Source organism: Mustela putorius, unplaced genomic scaffold (genome assembly GCF_011764305.1).
Source record: "Mustela putorius furo isolate JIRA1106 unplaced genomic scaffold, ASM1176430v1.1 tig00003896_pilon_pilon_pilon, whole genome shotgun sequence".
Lineage (NCBI taxonomy): Eukaryota > Metazoa > Chordata > Mammalia > Carnivora > Mustelidae > Mustela > Mustela putorius.
The window spans coordinates 14271393-14287244 of record NW_025422045.1 but is presented as its reverse complement, the minus strand read 5'-3'; the positions used below and the strand labels follow the sequence as shown (position 1 = coordinate 14287244).

The following is a 15852-nucleotide window of genomic DNA, read 5'->3' as shown; positions in this document are numbered from 1 at the left end:
AATGAGACACAAAATGGAGGTTTCTGAGGAGGCTTTTGCTTTCCTGAAACTCAAAATAGCAGTTTGAATTTCCTCCAACCTGGCATGGGGAATGCCTAGATGTTTAACATCCATCTTGTAACCACAAGTAACAAAAATGAGAATGAGGATCTATAAGCACAGATCCAACACAGAGTAGTATATAAATATAAATATGTATGTGTATGTGTATACATATTTGTTTGAAACTTTGTTTTTTAGAGTAGTTGTTTTAGGTTCACAGTGATTTCTCATATGCCCCTTAAAATTCCACACATGCATTACTTCCCTCATTATCAACATCCCCCACCAGAGTGGTACATTTGTTATAATTAATGAATCTACTTTGACACATATGATCACCCAGAGTCCTTAGTTTACATTAGGGTTCACTCTTGGTGTTGTATATTCTATGAGTTTGAACAAATTTATAATGACATGTATCCACCAAACAAAACAAAACAACAAAAGATGTTAGGATTTATCCCCAAAATTTGTGTAAGCAGAGAGGAGATAAGTATGGGGACTGGTAGAAAGGAAGTTTACATTATGCATTTATAAGTCTTGTGCTAGGACCTGGACAAAAATGATCAGTGAAAATGACAAAGGATGACAGGGAAGATGCCACAGAATTTAATGACATTAGGATTGGGTATGAGAAGGTGAGGAATTATAAATGTTAAGATTTTAGGTTCAGGTTGTAGATCAGTAGAGCCATTGGTAAATAAGTACAAAGAGAGCTAATTTAAAAGGAGGTTATCAAATTTAGGATCAGACATTTGAATTTGAAGCAGATTTTCATGAAAATATTTCCAGCAGGAAGCTGCAGATATTTGACTAAGATTGAAGTAAAGCCGGTATTGGCATTATCCAAGGAGAAAGTTTTAGCCAAGGTTTCCGTATGAGGTACAATATTGTAAGTTAAATGCCAAATCCAGAAAATAAGAAATTAGAGAATAAAAATTACCTCTGGGTAATAGTTATCCAGAATTTTACAGAGAACGATAAAAGTAAGTGAACCTTAGACCTGGATAGTAGTGGTAGTGATCTCACAAAGTCTATAGTTCTTTGGCTTACATGGAATATTAACTAACTTCCATGTGTCTGCATGTGGAGGATTAGAACTACCTCCTAAAGTGAAAGCATTGGCAAAACATGAGAGTCATTCAAGTCAATACAACCTTACTAAGTGCCCAAGTTGTTGTCTAAAACTATACTTGGAATTATGGAATCTACCAAAGCAGTACTTTAAAATTATCCCTGATGCTGAAAGTTTTTTTTTTTTTTAAATCTGGCTAAACTCTGGAAAATGATATGGAGGTTCCTCAAAAAGTTGAAAATAGAGCTACCCTATGACCCAGCAATCGCACTACTGGGTATTTACCCTAAAGATACAAATGTAATGATCTGAAGGAGCACATACACCTGAATGTTTATAGCAGCAATGTCCACAATAGCCGAACTATGGAAAGAAACTAGATGTCCAAAAACAGATAAATGGATAAAGAAGATATGGTATATGTATAAATAGAATATTATGCAGCCATCAAAGGAAATCAAATCTTATCATTTGCAATGATGTGGATGCAATTAGGGGGTATTATGCTGAGTGAAATAAGTCTATCAGGGAAAGACGATTATCATATGGTCTCTCTGATATGAGGAATTTCAGAGGCAGGGCAAGGGAGGTTGGGGGGTAGAGAAGGACAAAATGAAACAAGATGGGATCGGGAGGGAGACAAACCATGAGAGACTCTTAATCTCACAAAACAAATTGAGGAATGCTGGAAGGTGCAGGGGGATAGTGGGATAGGGTAGCTGGGTTATGGACATTAGGAAGGGTATGTGCTATGGTGAGTGCTGTGAAATATGAAAGCCTGATGATTCACAGACCTGTACCCCTGGGGCAAATAATACATTGTATGTTAATAAGAAAAAAATCTGGTTAACTATGTGCGATTATCAGTTAATTACACATATTTTTGCAACACATTCAACATTTGCTATGTTCTTTAAAAAAAAAAAAAACTAGGTCTGATGAAAGCAGAATTTTAAAATGTTGAAATACATCAAGTATGTAATGAAAACCAAAAGAGAAACTAGAAACTGAGTCATAGAGAAATACATGATCTTATTAAGTTGTATTTCAAAATAAAGTTTATCTAAGGTACAGACATATCTGGAATGCAACAGCAACAACTTCCTAAGATTTAAATCATGAGTGTGATGAATTTGTAAAAATCATCTTCCCAATATATCAAAATAAAAAGAAGGGAAAAAGCATAATCTCATTTGCTTTGTTATGTTCCATTCTCCTAAAACATTGGTAATACAGTATAGGAAATTCAACTTTTGAATCCTTTAGAGATTTCCCACAATAACAGACTCGGAATTTTCTTCAGTGCCTCCTTCATATCTTTGTTCCGGAAGTTGTAAATCAGGGGATTAAAGAATGGAGTTGCCAAAGCATAGAACAAGGTCACAAATTTCTGCATCCCAGCATAGTCGCCAGAACCTGGACTAACATACATCACCATGACTGACCCATAAAACAGACACACCACAGCAAGGTGGGAGGCACAAGTAGAGAAAGCCTTATGCCTTCCTGAGCCTGGGGGTACCTGCAGCACCACACTCAGGACACAGAAGTAAGTGCCAAGGATATATAGGAAAGTGAGAAAGATGATGAGAGAGCTAATGATACCACAGATCAAAGTAATTCCAGATACTGAAGAACAGGACAATGCCAGCAAAGGGGCAAGATCACAAAGAAAATGGTCAATGGTGTTTGGACCACAGAACGGCACCTGAGATATTAGAGTCAAAGGAGTTAGTAACCAGAGAAAGCCCCCTGCCCAGCAAAAGACCACTAACCAAGCACACAGGCAGTGGGTCATTATGGTGGGATAATGCAAAGGTCTACAAATGGCAAGAAATCGATCAAAAGACATCACTGACAGAAATAAACCTTCAGCAGCACACATGGAGAAGAAGAAGTAGAACTGGAGCAGGCAGCCAGCATAGGGGATGCTCTTGGTCTGGGAGATGATGTTGGCCAACATTTTGGGCACATCAGAACTGACATAGCAGATCTCCAGGAAAGAGAAGTTGGCCAGGAGGATGTACATGGGTGTGTGGAGTTTCCGGCTTGACCACACGGCACAGATGATGGATGTGTTCCCCATGAGAGTCAGAAGATAGATGAGGGAGAAGATGACAAAGAGGAGGACCTGGATTTCTCTGCGACAGGGAAATCCTAAGAGGACGAACTCAGTCACAGACCCAGAGATATTAGTCCTCTCCAAGGTCCTCATTAGTCTGACCTGTAGAAGTGATAGAGACAGTAAAAACCACAGAAATATTTACAATATTTTGCTTCTTCCTGATAAAGTGATAAATGTTTCTTTTCCTCAATTCAGGCTTGTGATATTACTATCCTTCCTTCAGAATCATGAGTTGTTTTTTCCTCTTCATCTCTTTCCTCCCTTATTTACTCAGTAAACATTTATTTTGCACATATTATTGTCAGGCACTCTTCTAGGAGACAGAAAAAAGATGATAAAAATGTAGAGTACCTGTTCTTTGGAGCTTATGTCAAATATATTTTGTTCAAAGTAACTTCAAACAACACATTCGTGGCCCCAAAATTTCTACATAAAGGGAATTTAGGAGCTTAAATCTGATTGGAAGAGAGCTAAGGAGATTTACCTCGGAACCTCATTTGCATAGAAAGGAAACTGTTTTTATTTAGATTGTATGCTTATTTGTGGCAACTTCATGGAGAGCTGATTCAGAACATGGAGTGATGTTAGCATCCCTCCATGTATATCATGGTGCTTCCACTGACACAGTAACAAGAGCATATGACAAATCAAAACAAACTATATTCTTGTCATATAAGACATGATTACACTCAGTTGGAAAAATATAAGGAAAGGCTTTTGAAAAGAGATGGACCTTAGCAAAAGGGCAGCGATGAAGGCAGAACTTAATAGCACATAATAATAATGTGAAAAGATTTAGATACAAATGTTATGTTTAGAGCAAAGTTCAAAAAAGTGGAAATGAGAGTACTTGTAGAGGAATGGTGAAATAAAAATTTTTAAAGATGGGCCATGTGGCAGACTGCCAGTCTAGTTCAGGCTTAATTTACTAGTCAGTGGAAAACAACTGGAGCTAGTCTAGTAGAAGAGTAAAAGATCAAAGGTTTATGGACGCTACATTGCAAGACAATTTCTCAATTAAAGGGTAATGAATTTAGCAGGAAACTATTAGAAACCTATTTTGGCAGTCCAAGGAAAAAGAATGAAGAGTCTAACCTAGGGTAATGTAGAAGCAAAGAGATACCAGGAATGGAGTCAAGAGATATGCAGTGGTAGAAACATAAACTCATGGTCTTTAAAATCGGCAGAGGCAATTGAATGCTGCACAAGGAGCCAAGAAGACACAGAAAAGAGAGCCCACGCATTCCATTTGCCACAGTCATACTCTTCAACTCTCTTCTGTTTATCCTTGACTATTATATTTCTATTATTCTACATATTATTATTATTATATTAACTAAATTAGCTTCCACTTACAAAGTTTTCCCCTCCTATAAGCCACACACAATGGGTGTTGATTTGCTATGTTGTTACCTGTGTGAAAGAGAACAGTAAACAAGGGAGTCATCTAAATTATTGCCAAAGTGTTAAAGAAAAATGTTACCATTTTCCTATCACCTAAGTACACAGTTTTTTTTTTAATATGACCTGCAAAGACAAGATGATAATTTGACAAAAACATTTCCCTAATCCCATTTCTAATATGGTTTATATAATAGAAATGGTATTTGTAAAGGGAAATAGTCATGAAATTTTTTTGCTCCTTTTCCCTATCAATATATAAAACAAAATGGACACTGAGACATGGGAAAGAAGTCATTGTTCCATGTGCCCAGTCCTACTTATCCCAATGCAGCCTGGGAGTCAGAGGTGCCAGCTCCTTGGTAGAATACTTTTGGGTTCCTTTCTTTACAAAGACCCCTTTCAGGTTGTACTCAGAGAATAGAACAAGAAACAAATCTCTCCCTACCCCATTACTTATTCCTTCCAGACTCTGAAGCCTGTCTCCAGAGACCTCAACCCCAGGAGGCAAAGGAGGCAATTAATGTGATCATACAGACCAGGGCATGTTTCATTTTCAGTCATTATCATATTGAACACGAAAACTACATGAATGTGCAAACACTAATATGTACAATCCACACACACATATATATACATGAACGCACATGCACATACATATTCCAAACTATCACAGTATTATTCCTTCCAGAGTTCCCTCTCCTAAACGTAATAAATTACTTATTAGCTAAGAAACCTTTTGATATGAGAGGCACCATTACTGTCAAGCTTTGTTAGACCTAGAGTCTCCCATTCCTGTTGTTCAAATGGAAGCATCCACTATATCCAGAATGAGCCTATTCTTTTTTTTTTTTAAAGATTTTATTCATTTATTTGACAGACAGAGATCACAAGCAGGCAGAGAGGCAGGCAGAGAGAGAGGAGGAAGCAGGCTCCCTGCTGAGCAGAGAGCCTGATGCGGGGCTCGATCCCAGGACTCTGAGATCATGACCTGAGCCGAAGGCAGCGGCTTAACCCACTGAGCCACCCAGGCGCCCCCAGAATGAGCCTATTCTTAAAATATCCACAGAAGTACCAATCCCCATTCTTTTCAAACTCCTTAATTCCACATGTAGATCAAATAGAATGGATGTTGGCCAACTAAGAAGTTAAGACACGAATTGTATAATGAAGACAAATTCATTTCCTCTTCTTCAAATCAAGGATACATTTTTTTCTAAGCTTTCCTTGTAGATAGGTGTGCTCATGTGACTACTCCCTAGTCAGCAGAATGTAATTAAAACTGATCTGCAACATTTTAACCTCTACCCAGGCATGGTAATTGATGATCTCTGATATAATTAAGCATGTTGATTTAGGAAGCTGTCTTTTGAAAATAATGAAGCCAAGGATGGAAAACAAGCCTGAGTTCCAGAATCATCATTCAAAAAACAGTTGCCTATCAATCAGGAACTCCCATTTAGGCTTTAACTAAGCAGTAAATGCCTTTAATATTTGACCCACCAGGAAAAAAAAAAAATGTGACTAATTGAATCAAAGGTATGAAGAAAACAATCTGTGGGTGACTATATTAAAATGTATGTATTTGTGGGCTTATTCCCTTTAGTTTTCTAACTCTAAAATGGCACAGAAAAACTTTAAAAACAATGTTTACAGAAGAAAAATTCTGAGAAATAAAAATAGGGGTCATAGAGTGAGTGCATTTTAAATTCAGGCCAATGCAGCCACATTTCCCTTCATAGACCTTTCAGAGCTTTCTTTATCACTGTTACTTTTCTGTCTATCCTTAGCAGGAAGGCCCAGCTTTTCATACTGTGCTGTTGGTCTAGTTCTGTAAACTAGAGATACAAGAACACTACTTTATGCCTCAATTATGATGATGTATGTTAGTGTCAATGGAAAGAACATGGAATATATTCCTTTTTTTAATTAATTTATTTATTTTAAGCATAACAGTATTCATTATTTTTTCACCACACCCAGTGCTCCATGCAATCCGTGCCCTCTATAATACCCACCACCTGGTACCCCAGCCTCCCATACCCCGCCACTTCAAACCTCTCAGATTGTTTTTCAGAGTCCAAGGTGACCCAATGTCTAATTCAAACCTAAAATCTACATTTCCAAGAACACAAAGCTAATGACCACAATAAATAAAAATCTACAGAATTGTCTTAACTATCCACAAGCCATTATAGAACCAACCTAGCTCTCTTGCTGTCTTAATAGCACATATGAGGGATACAGGATTGTTTAGAACTCAATAGATCTGTTACTAAACCAGGTTATTACCCTTAGAATTCCTACACATTTAACAAATCACACATCTGTTGAAGAATTTTCATAATCTAATCTTTTTTTAATTTGTTTTTTATTTTCAGCATAACAGTATTCATTATTTTTGCACCAGTACTCCATACAATCCATGCCCTCTATAATACCCACCACCTGGTACCCCGACCTCCTACTCCCTGCCCCTTCAAAACCCTCAGATTGTTTTTCAGAGTCCATAGTTTCTCATGGTTCACCTCCCCTTCCAATTTCCCCCAACTCCCTTCTCCTCTCTATCTCCGCATGTCCTCCATGCTATTTGTTATGCTCCACAAATAAGTGAAACCATATGATAATTGACTCTCCCTGCTTGACTTATGGGTTTCCTATTTGTAGCACATGGCTTTTTAACCTCTTTACACAGAGTAGTTTTCAGTGGCTCATAAGAGCTGTATGACCCTTAACACAGACTTTGTCATACATTCTATATGCAAGAGCAAAAAGCCTCCATGGAAATATGCTACAAATAGAGGGCTTGAGGAAATGTGAATGAGAAGGTATTATTACTATCACTGTCATTACTTCTAATTTGTTCTTAGATGCCAATATGTAGTTGAAGCCAAGGAATTATTCTACTGTTTGGAGTCTAAGGTGAATGAAAGGTTCAGAATTTCCATTTGGGCATGATCAATTATAAATGAAATATGATTTTAATTGAACAGTTACCCAACTGAAATATTAAGCTACTAAACTTAAATTGGCAATATTAGTGTAAAACAGAGGTCCAACCTTGACTCTTTAAGACTCTGAGATATCAGCTGTTTTCAAGAGGAATCATACAATTCTCAAAAGATTGAGTCAATGAGGTTTCAATTTGAATCTCCCTGATGGCTAGTGATGCTGAACATTTTTTCATGTGTCTGAAAGCCATTGTATGTCTTCATTGGAGAAGTGTCTGTTCATATCTTCTGCCCATTTTTTGACATGATTATCTGTTTTGTGTGTGTTGAGTTTGAGGAATTCTTTATAGATCCTGGATATCAACCTTTTGTCTGTACTGTCATTTGCAAATATCTTCTCCCATTCCGTGGGTTGCCTCTTTGTTTTCTTGACTGTTTCCTTTGCTGTGCAGAAACTTTTGATCTTGATAAAGTCCCAAAAGTTTATTTTCGCTTTTCTTTCCTTGGCCTTTAGAGACATATCTCGAAAGAAGTTGCTGTGGCTGATATTGAAGAGATTACTGCCTATGTTCTCCTCTAGAACTCTGATGGATTCCTGTCTCACGTTGAGCTCTTTTATCCATTTTGAGTTTATCTTTATGTACGGTGTAAGAGAATGGTCGAGTTTCATTCTTCTACATAAGCTGTCCAGTATTCACAAAACCATTTATTGAAGAGACTGTCTTTTTTCCACTGTATATTTTTTCCTGTTTTGTCCAAGATTATTTGCCCATAGAGTTGAGGGTCCATTTATGGGCTCTATACTCTGTTCCATTGGTCTATGTGTCTGTTTTTATGCCAGTACCATGCTGTCTTGGTGATCACATCTTTGTAGTAAAGCATGAAATCAGGTAACATGATGCTGCCAGTTTTATTTTTGTTTTTCAACATTTCCTTAGAGATTCAGGGTCTCTTCTGATTCCATACAATTTTTTGGATTATTTGCTCCAGCTTTTTGAAAAATACTTCTGGAATTTTGATTGGAATGGCGTTAAAAGTATAAATTGCTCTAGGCAGTATAGACATTTTAACAATGTTGATTCTTCTGAACCATAAGCATGGAATGGTCTTCCATCTTTTTGTGTCTTCTTCAATTTCTTTCATGAGTGTTCTGTAGTTCCTCGAGTACAGATCCTTTATCTCTTTGGTTAGGTTTATTCCCAGGTATCTTATGGTTCTTGATGCTGTAGTAAATGGAAACAATTCTCTAATTTCCCTTTCTGTATTGTCATTGTTAGTGTATAAGAGAGCCACTGATTTCTGTACATTGACTTTGTATCCTGCCACATTGCTGAATTGCTGTATGAGTTCTAGTAGTTTGGGGGTGGAGTCTTTTGGGTTTCCCATATATAGAATCATGTCATCTGCAAAGAGAGAGAGTTTGACTTCTTCATTGCCAATTTGGATACCTTTTATTTCTCTTTGTTGTCTGATTGCTGTTGCTAGGACTTCTAATACTATGTTGAACAAGAGTGGTGGGAGTGGGCATCCTTGTCTTGTTCCTGATCTCAACGGGAAGGCTGCAAGCTTTTTCCCATTGAGGATGATATTTGCTGTGGGTCTTTCATAGATAGATTTGATGAAGTTCAGGAATGTTCCCTCTATCCCTATACTTTGATGCATTTTAATCAGAAATGGATGCTGGATTTTGTCAAATGCTTTTCCTGCATCAATTGAGAGGACCATGTGGTTCTTCTCTCTTCTCATATTAATTTGTTGTATCACATTGATTGATTTGCAAATGTTGAACCATCCTTGTAGCCCAGGGATGAATCCCACCTGGTCATGGTGGATAATCTTTTTAATATGCTGTTGTATCCTGTTTGCTAGGATCTTGTTGAGAATCTTAGCATCCATATTCATCAGTGATATTGGCCTGAAATTCTCCTTTTTGGTAGGGTCTTTGCCAGGTTTGGGGATCAGAGTAATGCTGGCTTTATAGAAAGAGTCTGGAAGTTTTCCTTCTGCTTCAATTTTTTGAAGATATGAACAGACACTTCTCCAATGAAGACATACAAATGGCTATCAGACACATGAAAAAATGTTCTTCATCACTAGCCCTCAGGGAGATTCAAATTAAAACCACATTGAGATATCACCTTACACCAGTTAAATGGCCAAAATTAGCAAGACAGGAAACAACATGTGTTGGAGAGGATGTGGAGAAAGGGAACCCCTCTTACACTGTTGGTGGGAATGCAAGTTGGTGCAGCCACTTTGGAGAACAGTGTGGAGAAATTAAAAATAGAGATTCCCTATGACCCTGCAATTGCACTTCTGGGGATTTACCCCAAAGATACAGATGTAGTTAAAAGAAGGGCAATCTGTACCCCAATGTTTATAGCAGCAATGGCCATGGTCGCCAAACTGTGGAAAGAACCAAGATGTCATTCAACGGACGAATGGATAAGGAAGATGTGGTCCATATACACTATGGAGTATTATGCCTCCATCAGAAAGGATGAATACCCAACTTTTGTAGCAACATGGATGGGACTAGAAGAGATTATGCTGAGTGAAATAAGTCAGGTAGAGAGAGTCAATTATCATATGGTTTCACTTATTTGTGGAGTAGCATAACTAATAGCATGGAGGACATGGGGAGTTAGAGAGGAGAAGGGTGTTGGGAGAAATTGGAAGGGGAGGAGAACCATGAGAGACTGTGGACTCTGAAAAACAATCTGAGAGTTTTGAAGGGGCGGGGGGGTGGGAGGTTGGCGTACCAGGTGGTGGGTATTAGAGAGGGCACAAATTGCATGGAGCACTGGGTGTGGTGCAAAATGATGAATACTGTTATGCTGAAAATAAATTAAAAATAAATTTAAATTAAAACAATGAATACTGTTATGCTGAAAATAAATTTTAAAAAATATCATGAAAAAAAAGATTGAGTCAATACCATTAATCTGAATTCATCTTCTTCTTAAAATTAATTGGATCATAACCCTTGGGGGGGGGGTGTGCTTTGGTGAGTGCTGTGGGGTATGTGGACCTGGCGATTCATGGACGTGTACCCCTGGGATAAAAATATATGTTTATAAAAAATAAAAAATTAAAAAAAAAACACACACACATTACCTCCAAAATACACATTAATCACGGGGATAGCTTTCATTGTTAGAAAGCACAATACTTATTGAGTGTCAAGTTCTACAATGTTTTTAATAAAATCGTTTGTGCTAAAAAAATATTAATTGGATCACCTACATTTGATGAGAGAAGGAGCTATCCTACATCACTGAATGACACAGAATCTAAATAAAGAGGCCAAATTTTTCAAAAATTCAAATATGATCTTGTCATTTCCTTGTTTTCAATCCTTAAATATTCCCTTCTCCCCTACAGAATCAAGTTCACCTCGTTAGTGTCTCTAAGTTCCTGCCTCCCTAAGTACATCTCCTTTCAGAACATCCCCTCCCATTCACTCTACACTCAGTCATACATATTGTATACTCATACATATTGTATACTCCTTCCATTTGTAATGTCACCATACACCCTCCTCCCTTCATTCTATCTAGAAAACTTCCAACCTGTCACTCAAGACTCAGGTGACTTATCAGCTTCTCTGTGAACCCCTCCTTAACCTTAACCCATACTTAGTCCAACAATCTTCTTTGCTCCTCTTGCCCCCTCTGTATTCCGCCCTTTTTTCTTTTTTCTTTTCTTTTTTTTTTTCTTTTTTTCTTTTTTTTTTTTTTTTGATCGTTAATAGATCTGTGCCCATAGAAGTCAAGAATTCCTCAGGAACAAGGATCCTAGCATCTCTATATCATCAATACCAAGTATGCTGCTTGGAACATGACTAGAGTTTAAACTCTTACAGGAGGGTTCCTCTTTCCCTGCATGTTTCCCCACTTGCAAACATGTGTTGTTTCCTGACTTGTTCATTTTAGCCATTCTGACTGGTGTGAGGTGGTATCTCATTGTGGTTTTGATTTGTATTTACCCAATGGCAAGTGATGTGGAGCACTTTTTCATGTGTTTGTGGGCCATTTGGATGTCTTCTTTGCAGAAATGTCTGTTCATGTCTTCTGCCCGTTTCTTGATTGGATTATTTGTTCTTTGGGTGTTGAGTTTGATAAGTTCTTTATAGATTTTGGACACTAGCCCTTTATCTGATAGGTCATTAGCAAATATCTTCTCCCATTCTGTCAGTAGTCTTTTGGTTTTGTTGACTATTCCTTTGCTGTGCAGAAGCTTTTTATCTTAAAGTCCCAAGAGTTCATTTTTGCCTTTGTTTCTCTTGCCTTTGCAGACATGTCTAGCAAGAAGTTGCTGTGATCGAGGTCAAAGAAGTTGCTGCCGGAGTTCCCCTCTAGGACTGTGATGGATTCCTGTCTCACATTGAGGTCTTTCATCCATTTTGAGTCTATTTGTTGTGTGGTATAAGGAAATGGTCCAGTTTCATTCTTCTACATATGACTGTCCAGTTTTCCCGACACCATTTGTTGAAGAGCCTATCTCTCTTCTATTGGATACTCTTTCCTGCTTTGTGAAATATTAAAAAGAAGAAGAAGAAGAATCTTTTGCAGGCCCCAGAGTTCCATGTTTAAGACCACATATCCTCTGGCCTGTGCACCACCTTCAACAAGATTGGAGAGGAACACCAAAGCTCTGCTGTCTCCTAGTAAATTTACCTTCCTCTCCCTCTCCATCAACCTTTCTATACCAGCTGCTGTGGATATAAAGCATCAGTAAAAAATACGCTCCACTCCTTTTCCCAAAATGGCCCTGCTCTGTCTCCACTGATAACAAAAAAAGAGTCTTCCTTATCTCTTTTGTTGCTTCCAGATTTTTAATGCTCCCTCCTCTCTAAAAGCTGTTTTAAAGTTCAATCTCCACAAAAAATAATAAAATAAAATAAATTTTAAAAATTTGAATCTCCCTTTAGAAGAAGAGCTGTCCAACTCTCATTACCAAGGAGGACATAAGAAGCCATAGAGTTGCACTGTCTGTTATGGTAACCACTAGTTACCTGTGGCTACTGACACTCAAAATGTGACTGGTCCAAACTGAGATGTACTGTAAGTATAAAATTCAGCCCAGTTTTCAAAACTTAGAATAAAATCTTAATACAAAATATCTGGTTAATAACTTTATATTGATTATTGTTAAAAATAGAACAGGAGAGGCTCTGCTGTGATACCTAAAAAGTGGACAACACCAGGCAGCCTCAGAACAAGTTTTTTCATGTGCCAAGAGTTTGCATATCTCAGAGGGTCTTAATCTTACATCCCAGAACAAAAATTATTCCTCTCTTTAATTTTATCCATAATGATAGTGCAATTTCTAACAATCATGTGCACTAGGATGGAAGAAATTCCCTGAGGTGGCAGTCAGCTTTTGGAGGAAGGGGAGTGGCTTCCTCCTTGAGACCACTTTATGTGTCCTAAAAGAGCAAAGCAAAGGTACACCTGGGAAGGCAAAGCACTGCTGCAGTTGAGGAGTGAAGTATTCGTGACTTGAAGGGAAAGATCCTACCCCATCTGTAGTTTAAATTACTGAGTAAAAGCTATAACAACAATATCACAGAGGAAAAGAAAACACACACAGAGACAAGACTGCAGCAGCAAGGGTTCCTGGAAATGTTAACATGATAACAATCCAATAAAAAACAACCGACATTGGTAATGTGCTTTATATTTGAAAACTAGTTTTAATTATGGTAAGATACACATAAAACGGCATTCAACAAATCTTAACAATTTTGTAAGTATACAGTTACGTGGCATTAAGTACATTAACATTGTTGAGCCATCATTACCACCATCCATCTCCAGAACACCTTCATCCTCCAAAACAGACAATGTGTATCCATTGAGGGGTAATGCCCCCTGGCAGTCACCATTCTGCTTTCTGTCTCTGTGAATTATAGGATTCTAGGAACTTTACAAAACTGCAATGATACAGTATTTGTGGTTTTGTGACAAGCTGGTTCATCCATGTTTCAGAATTTCCATTCCAGTAAGACTGGGTAATTACATTGTATGTATACATCATACTTTGTTGATTACATTGTATGTATACATCACATTTTGTTGATCTGTTCACCTGTTGATGTATATGTGAACCACTTTCATCTTTTGATTGTACTTTGCATTTTATAAATACTTTTATATATGACTGCTTATTGATCCACATCAAAAAAAACCCCAAATGCCCTTTTTAAAAACTAGGAATGAAAGTTTTGATTTGCTGAGATGGAATCAGAACACAATCCTTGTCAATTTTTTTCTAACAAAGCATTGTTATCATTTTCATAATACAAGTAAACATAGGTGGATAGGGCAGAAATAATTCTTGTTTTGATTTGCAGCTACATAGATTTCTTTCAAGAATCAAAACATTTTTTTTCTTAAAAAGAGGCCCTTTTTTCCTTTAAATAAATATCATGGGATGATCATTTAAAAGTTTATAAAAACAAAACTGCTGAAGATCATAACTTGACAACAATAGCTAATGATAATAAATTTTGATATAATTGATAATAGTATATCAATTACATTATATAATATATATTGAGTGCCAGGCACTATTTTAAAGGCTTTCATATATTAACTCATTTATTTCTAAACACTCTATGATGCAGACCTGATTACTAATATCGTCTCCAGTTAAAGCAGACAAATAGCAATTTAAGTAACTTACCCATAGTTAATCAATATGGAATCGAGAGAAGCTTTGAATTTTAAGAATTCTCATGTGGACTTATTTTTTCTAAATCTAGTACATTTTCTTACTTTTAAGTATAATTTTTCTAGATTCTAGGAATCAAAAGGAATTTTATCTCACCACACAATCTCCCATTCAGAAATTATTTCTAAACTTTACACATAACTTTCCTGAGGGCAATCTTCATCTCCTTATTCCTGAGGCTGTAGATCAGAGGATTTAAAAGTGGAGTTGCAATTGAATAGAACATTGTCAAGAACTTCTGCATACCAGGCTGATTGGCTGCCCCTGGGCTTACATACATCACCATAATTGAGCCATAAAATAGGAACACAACTATCAGGTGGGAAGCACATGTGGAGAAGGCTTTTTTCCTACTTGAACTTTTGGGAACCTGAACCACAGCTCGAAGGACCAGTATGTAGGACACAAGGATGTAGAACAAAGTGATAAATGTTATTACAGCACTGAAAATGCTACAAGTCAGCATTGTCTTAGGGACAGGTACACATGATATGGCCAACATTGCCCCAAGATCACAGAGGTAGTGATCAATGACATTTGAACCACAAAACGGAACTTGAGAGATAAGGGTGGCTGGAGTCACCAACCAGAGGAACCCACCCACCCAGCAAGCAGACACAAGGGTTCCGCAGATTTTCCTGGTCATTATGGTAAGGTAATGCAGTGGATGGCAGATGGCAACATACCTATCAAATGCCATGAGGGCCAGGAAGAAAAGTTCTGTGGCACAAAGAGAGAGGAAGATGTAGAACTGTAAGATGCAGCCATTATAGGAGATGGTCTTGGTCTTGGATAGGAAGTTGAACAACATGTTGGGCACATTGGAATTGATGTAGCAGATCTCCAGGAAAGAGAAGTTGGACAATAAAGTATACATAGGAGTGTGGAGTTGCTGGTTCCACCATACAGCACAGATAATAGCACTGTTGCCCAACAAAGTCAAGATGTAGATGATGGAGAACAAAACAAAAAGGAGAATTTCCACCTCTTGACTACATAGGAAACCCAGGAGAATGAATTCATGAATGACAGCAGTGTCATTTTTGTTAGGCAAAATATGCATTTCTAACTTAACATGTACAGAGACATAATCAGAACTACATATTAAGAGTCTCCTATTTTATTCAGCCCTCCTTAATACCTAATTTCTCATCAGAATTAGGTGGTATTATAAGTAGATAACAAAATTAGTCAACATGAAGAATTGTTTTCAAAATAGCTCTGTTGGAAGACAAATAGAAAAAACACCACTAGTAACATTACTTTAAGTATTACTTTAACTATTTTCTCCAAAGCTTTTTCTTCTTATTTTAGCCTATGAGAAAAAAAGATAGAAATGAATCATTATACACCTTAAATGCTCACCTTTAACTCTAGTACAGCTAATAAGTTTCAGGAAGCAGTTTACACCCTTAAACAGCACTGAAATAGTTTATTGCCTAAAATATGACTTCACTCAGCATCACAAGGTCCACAAATTTCACTATTTAACTACATTATTATTGTAGAAGCTTAGCAGA

The 15852-nt window shown here is 37.3% G+C and overlaps 2 protein-coding genes across 2 annotated transcripts; both read right to left on the bottom strand.

Moving 5' to 3' along the window:
* Positions 1-2363: 2363 nt before the first annotated feature.
* LOC101693224 (olfactory receptor 11G2-like) lies at positions 2364-3332 on the bottom strand. The gene has a single exon (XM_004782192.2). It carries the CDS (start codon positions 3330-3332, stop codon positions 2364-2366), a length of 969 nt encoding a protein of 322 aa, XP_004782249.1.
* Positions 3333-14456: 11124 nt separating this feature from the next.
* LOC101693480 (olfactory receptor 11G2-like) lies at positions 14457-15395 on the bottom strand. The gene has a single exon (XM_004782193.1). The coding sequence runs from the start codon at positions 15393-15395 to the stop codon at positions 14457-14459; it is 939 nt and encodes a 312-aa protein (XP_004782250.1).
* Between the last annotated feature and the right edge of the window lie 457 nt (positions 15396-15852).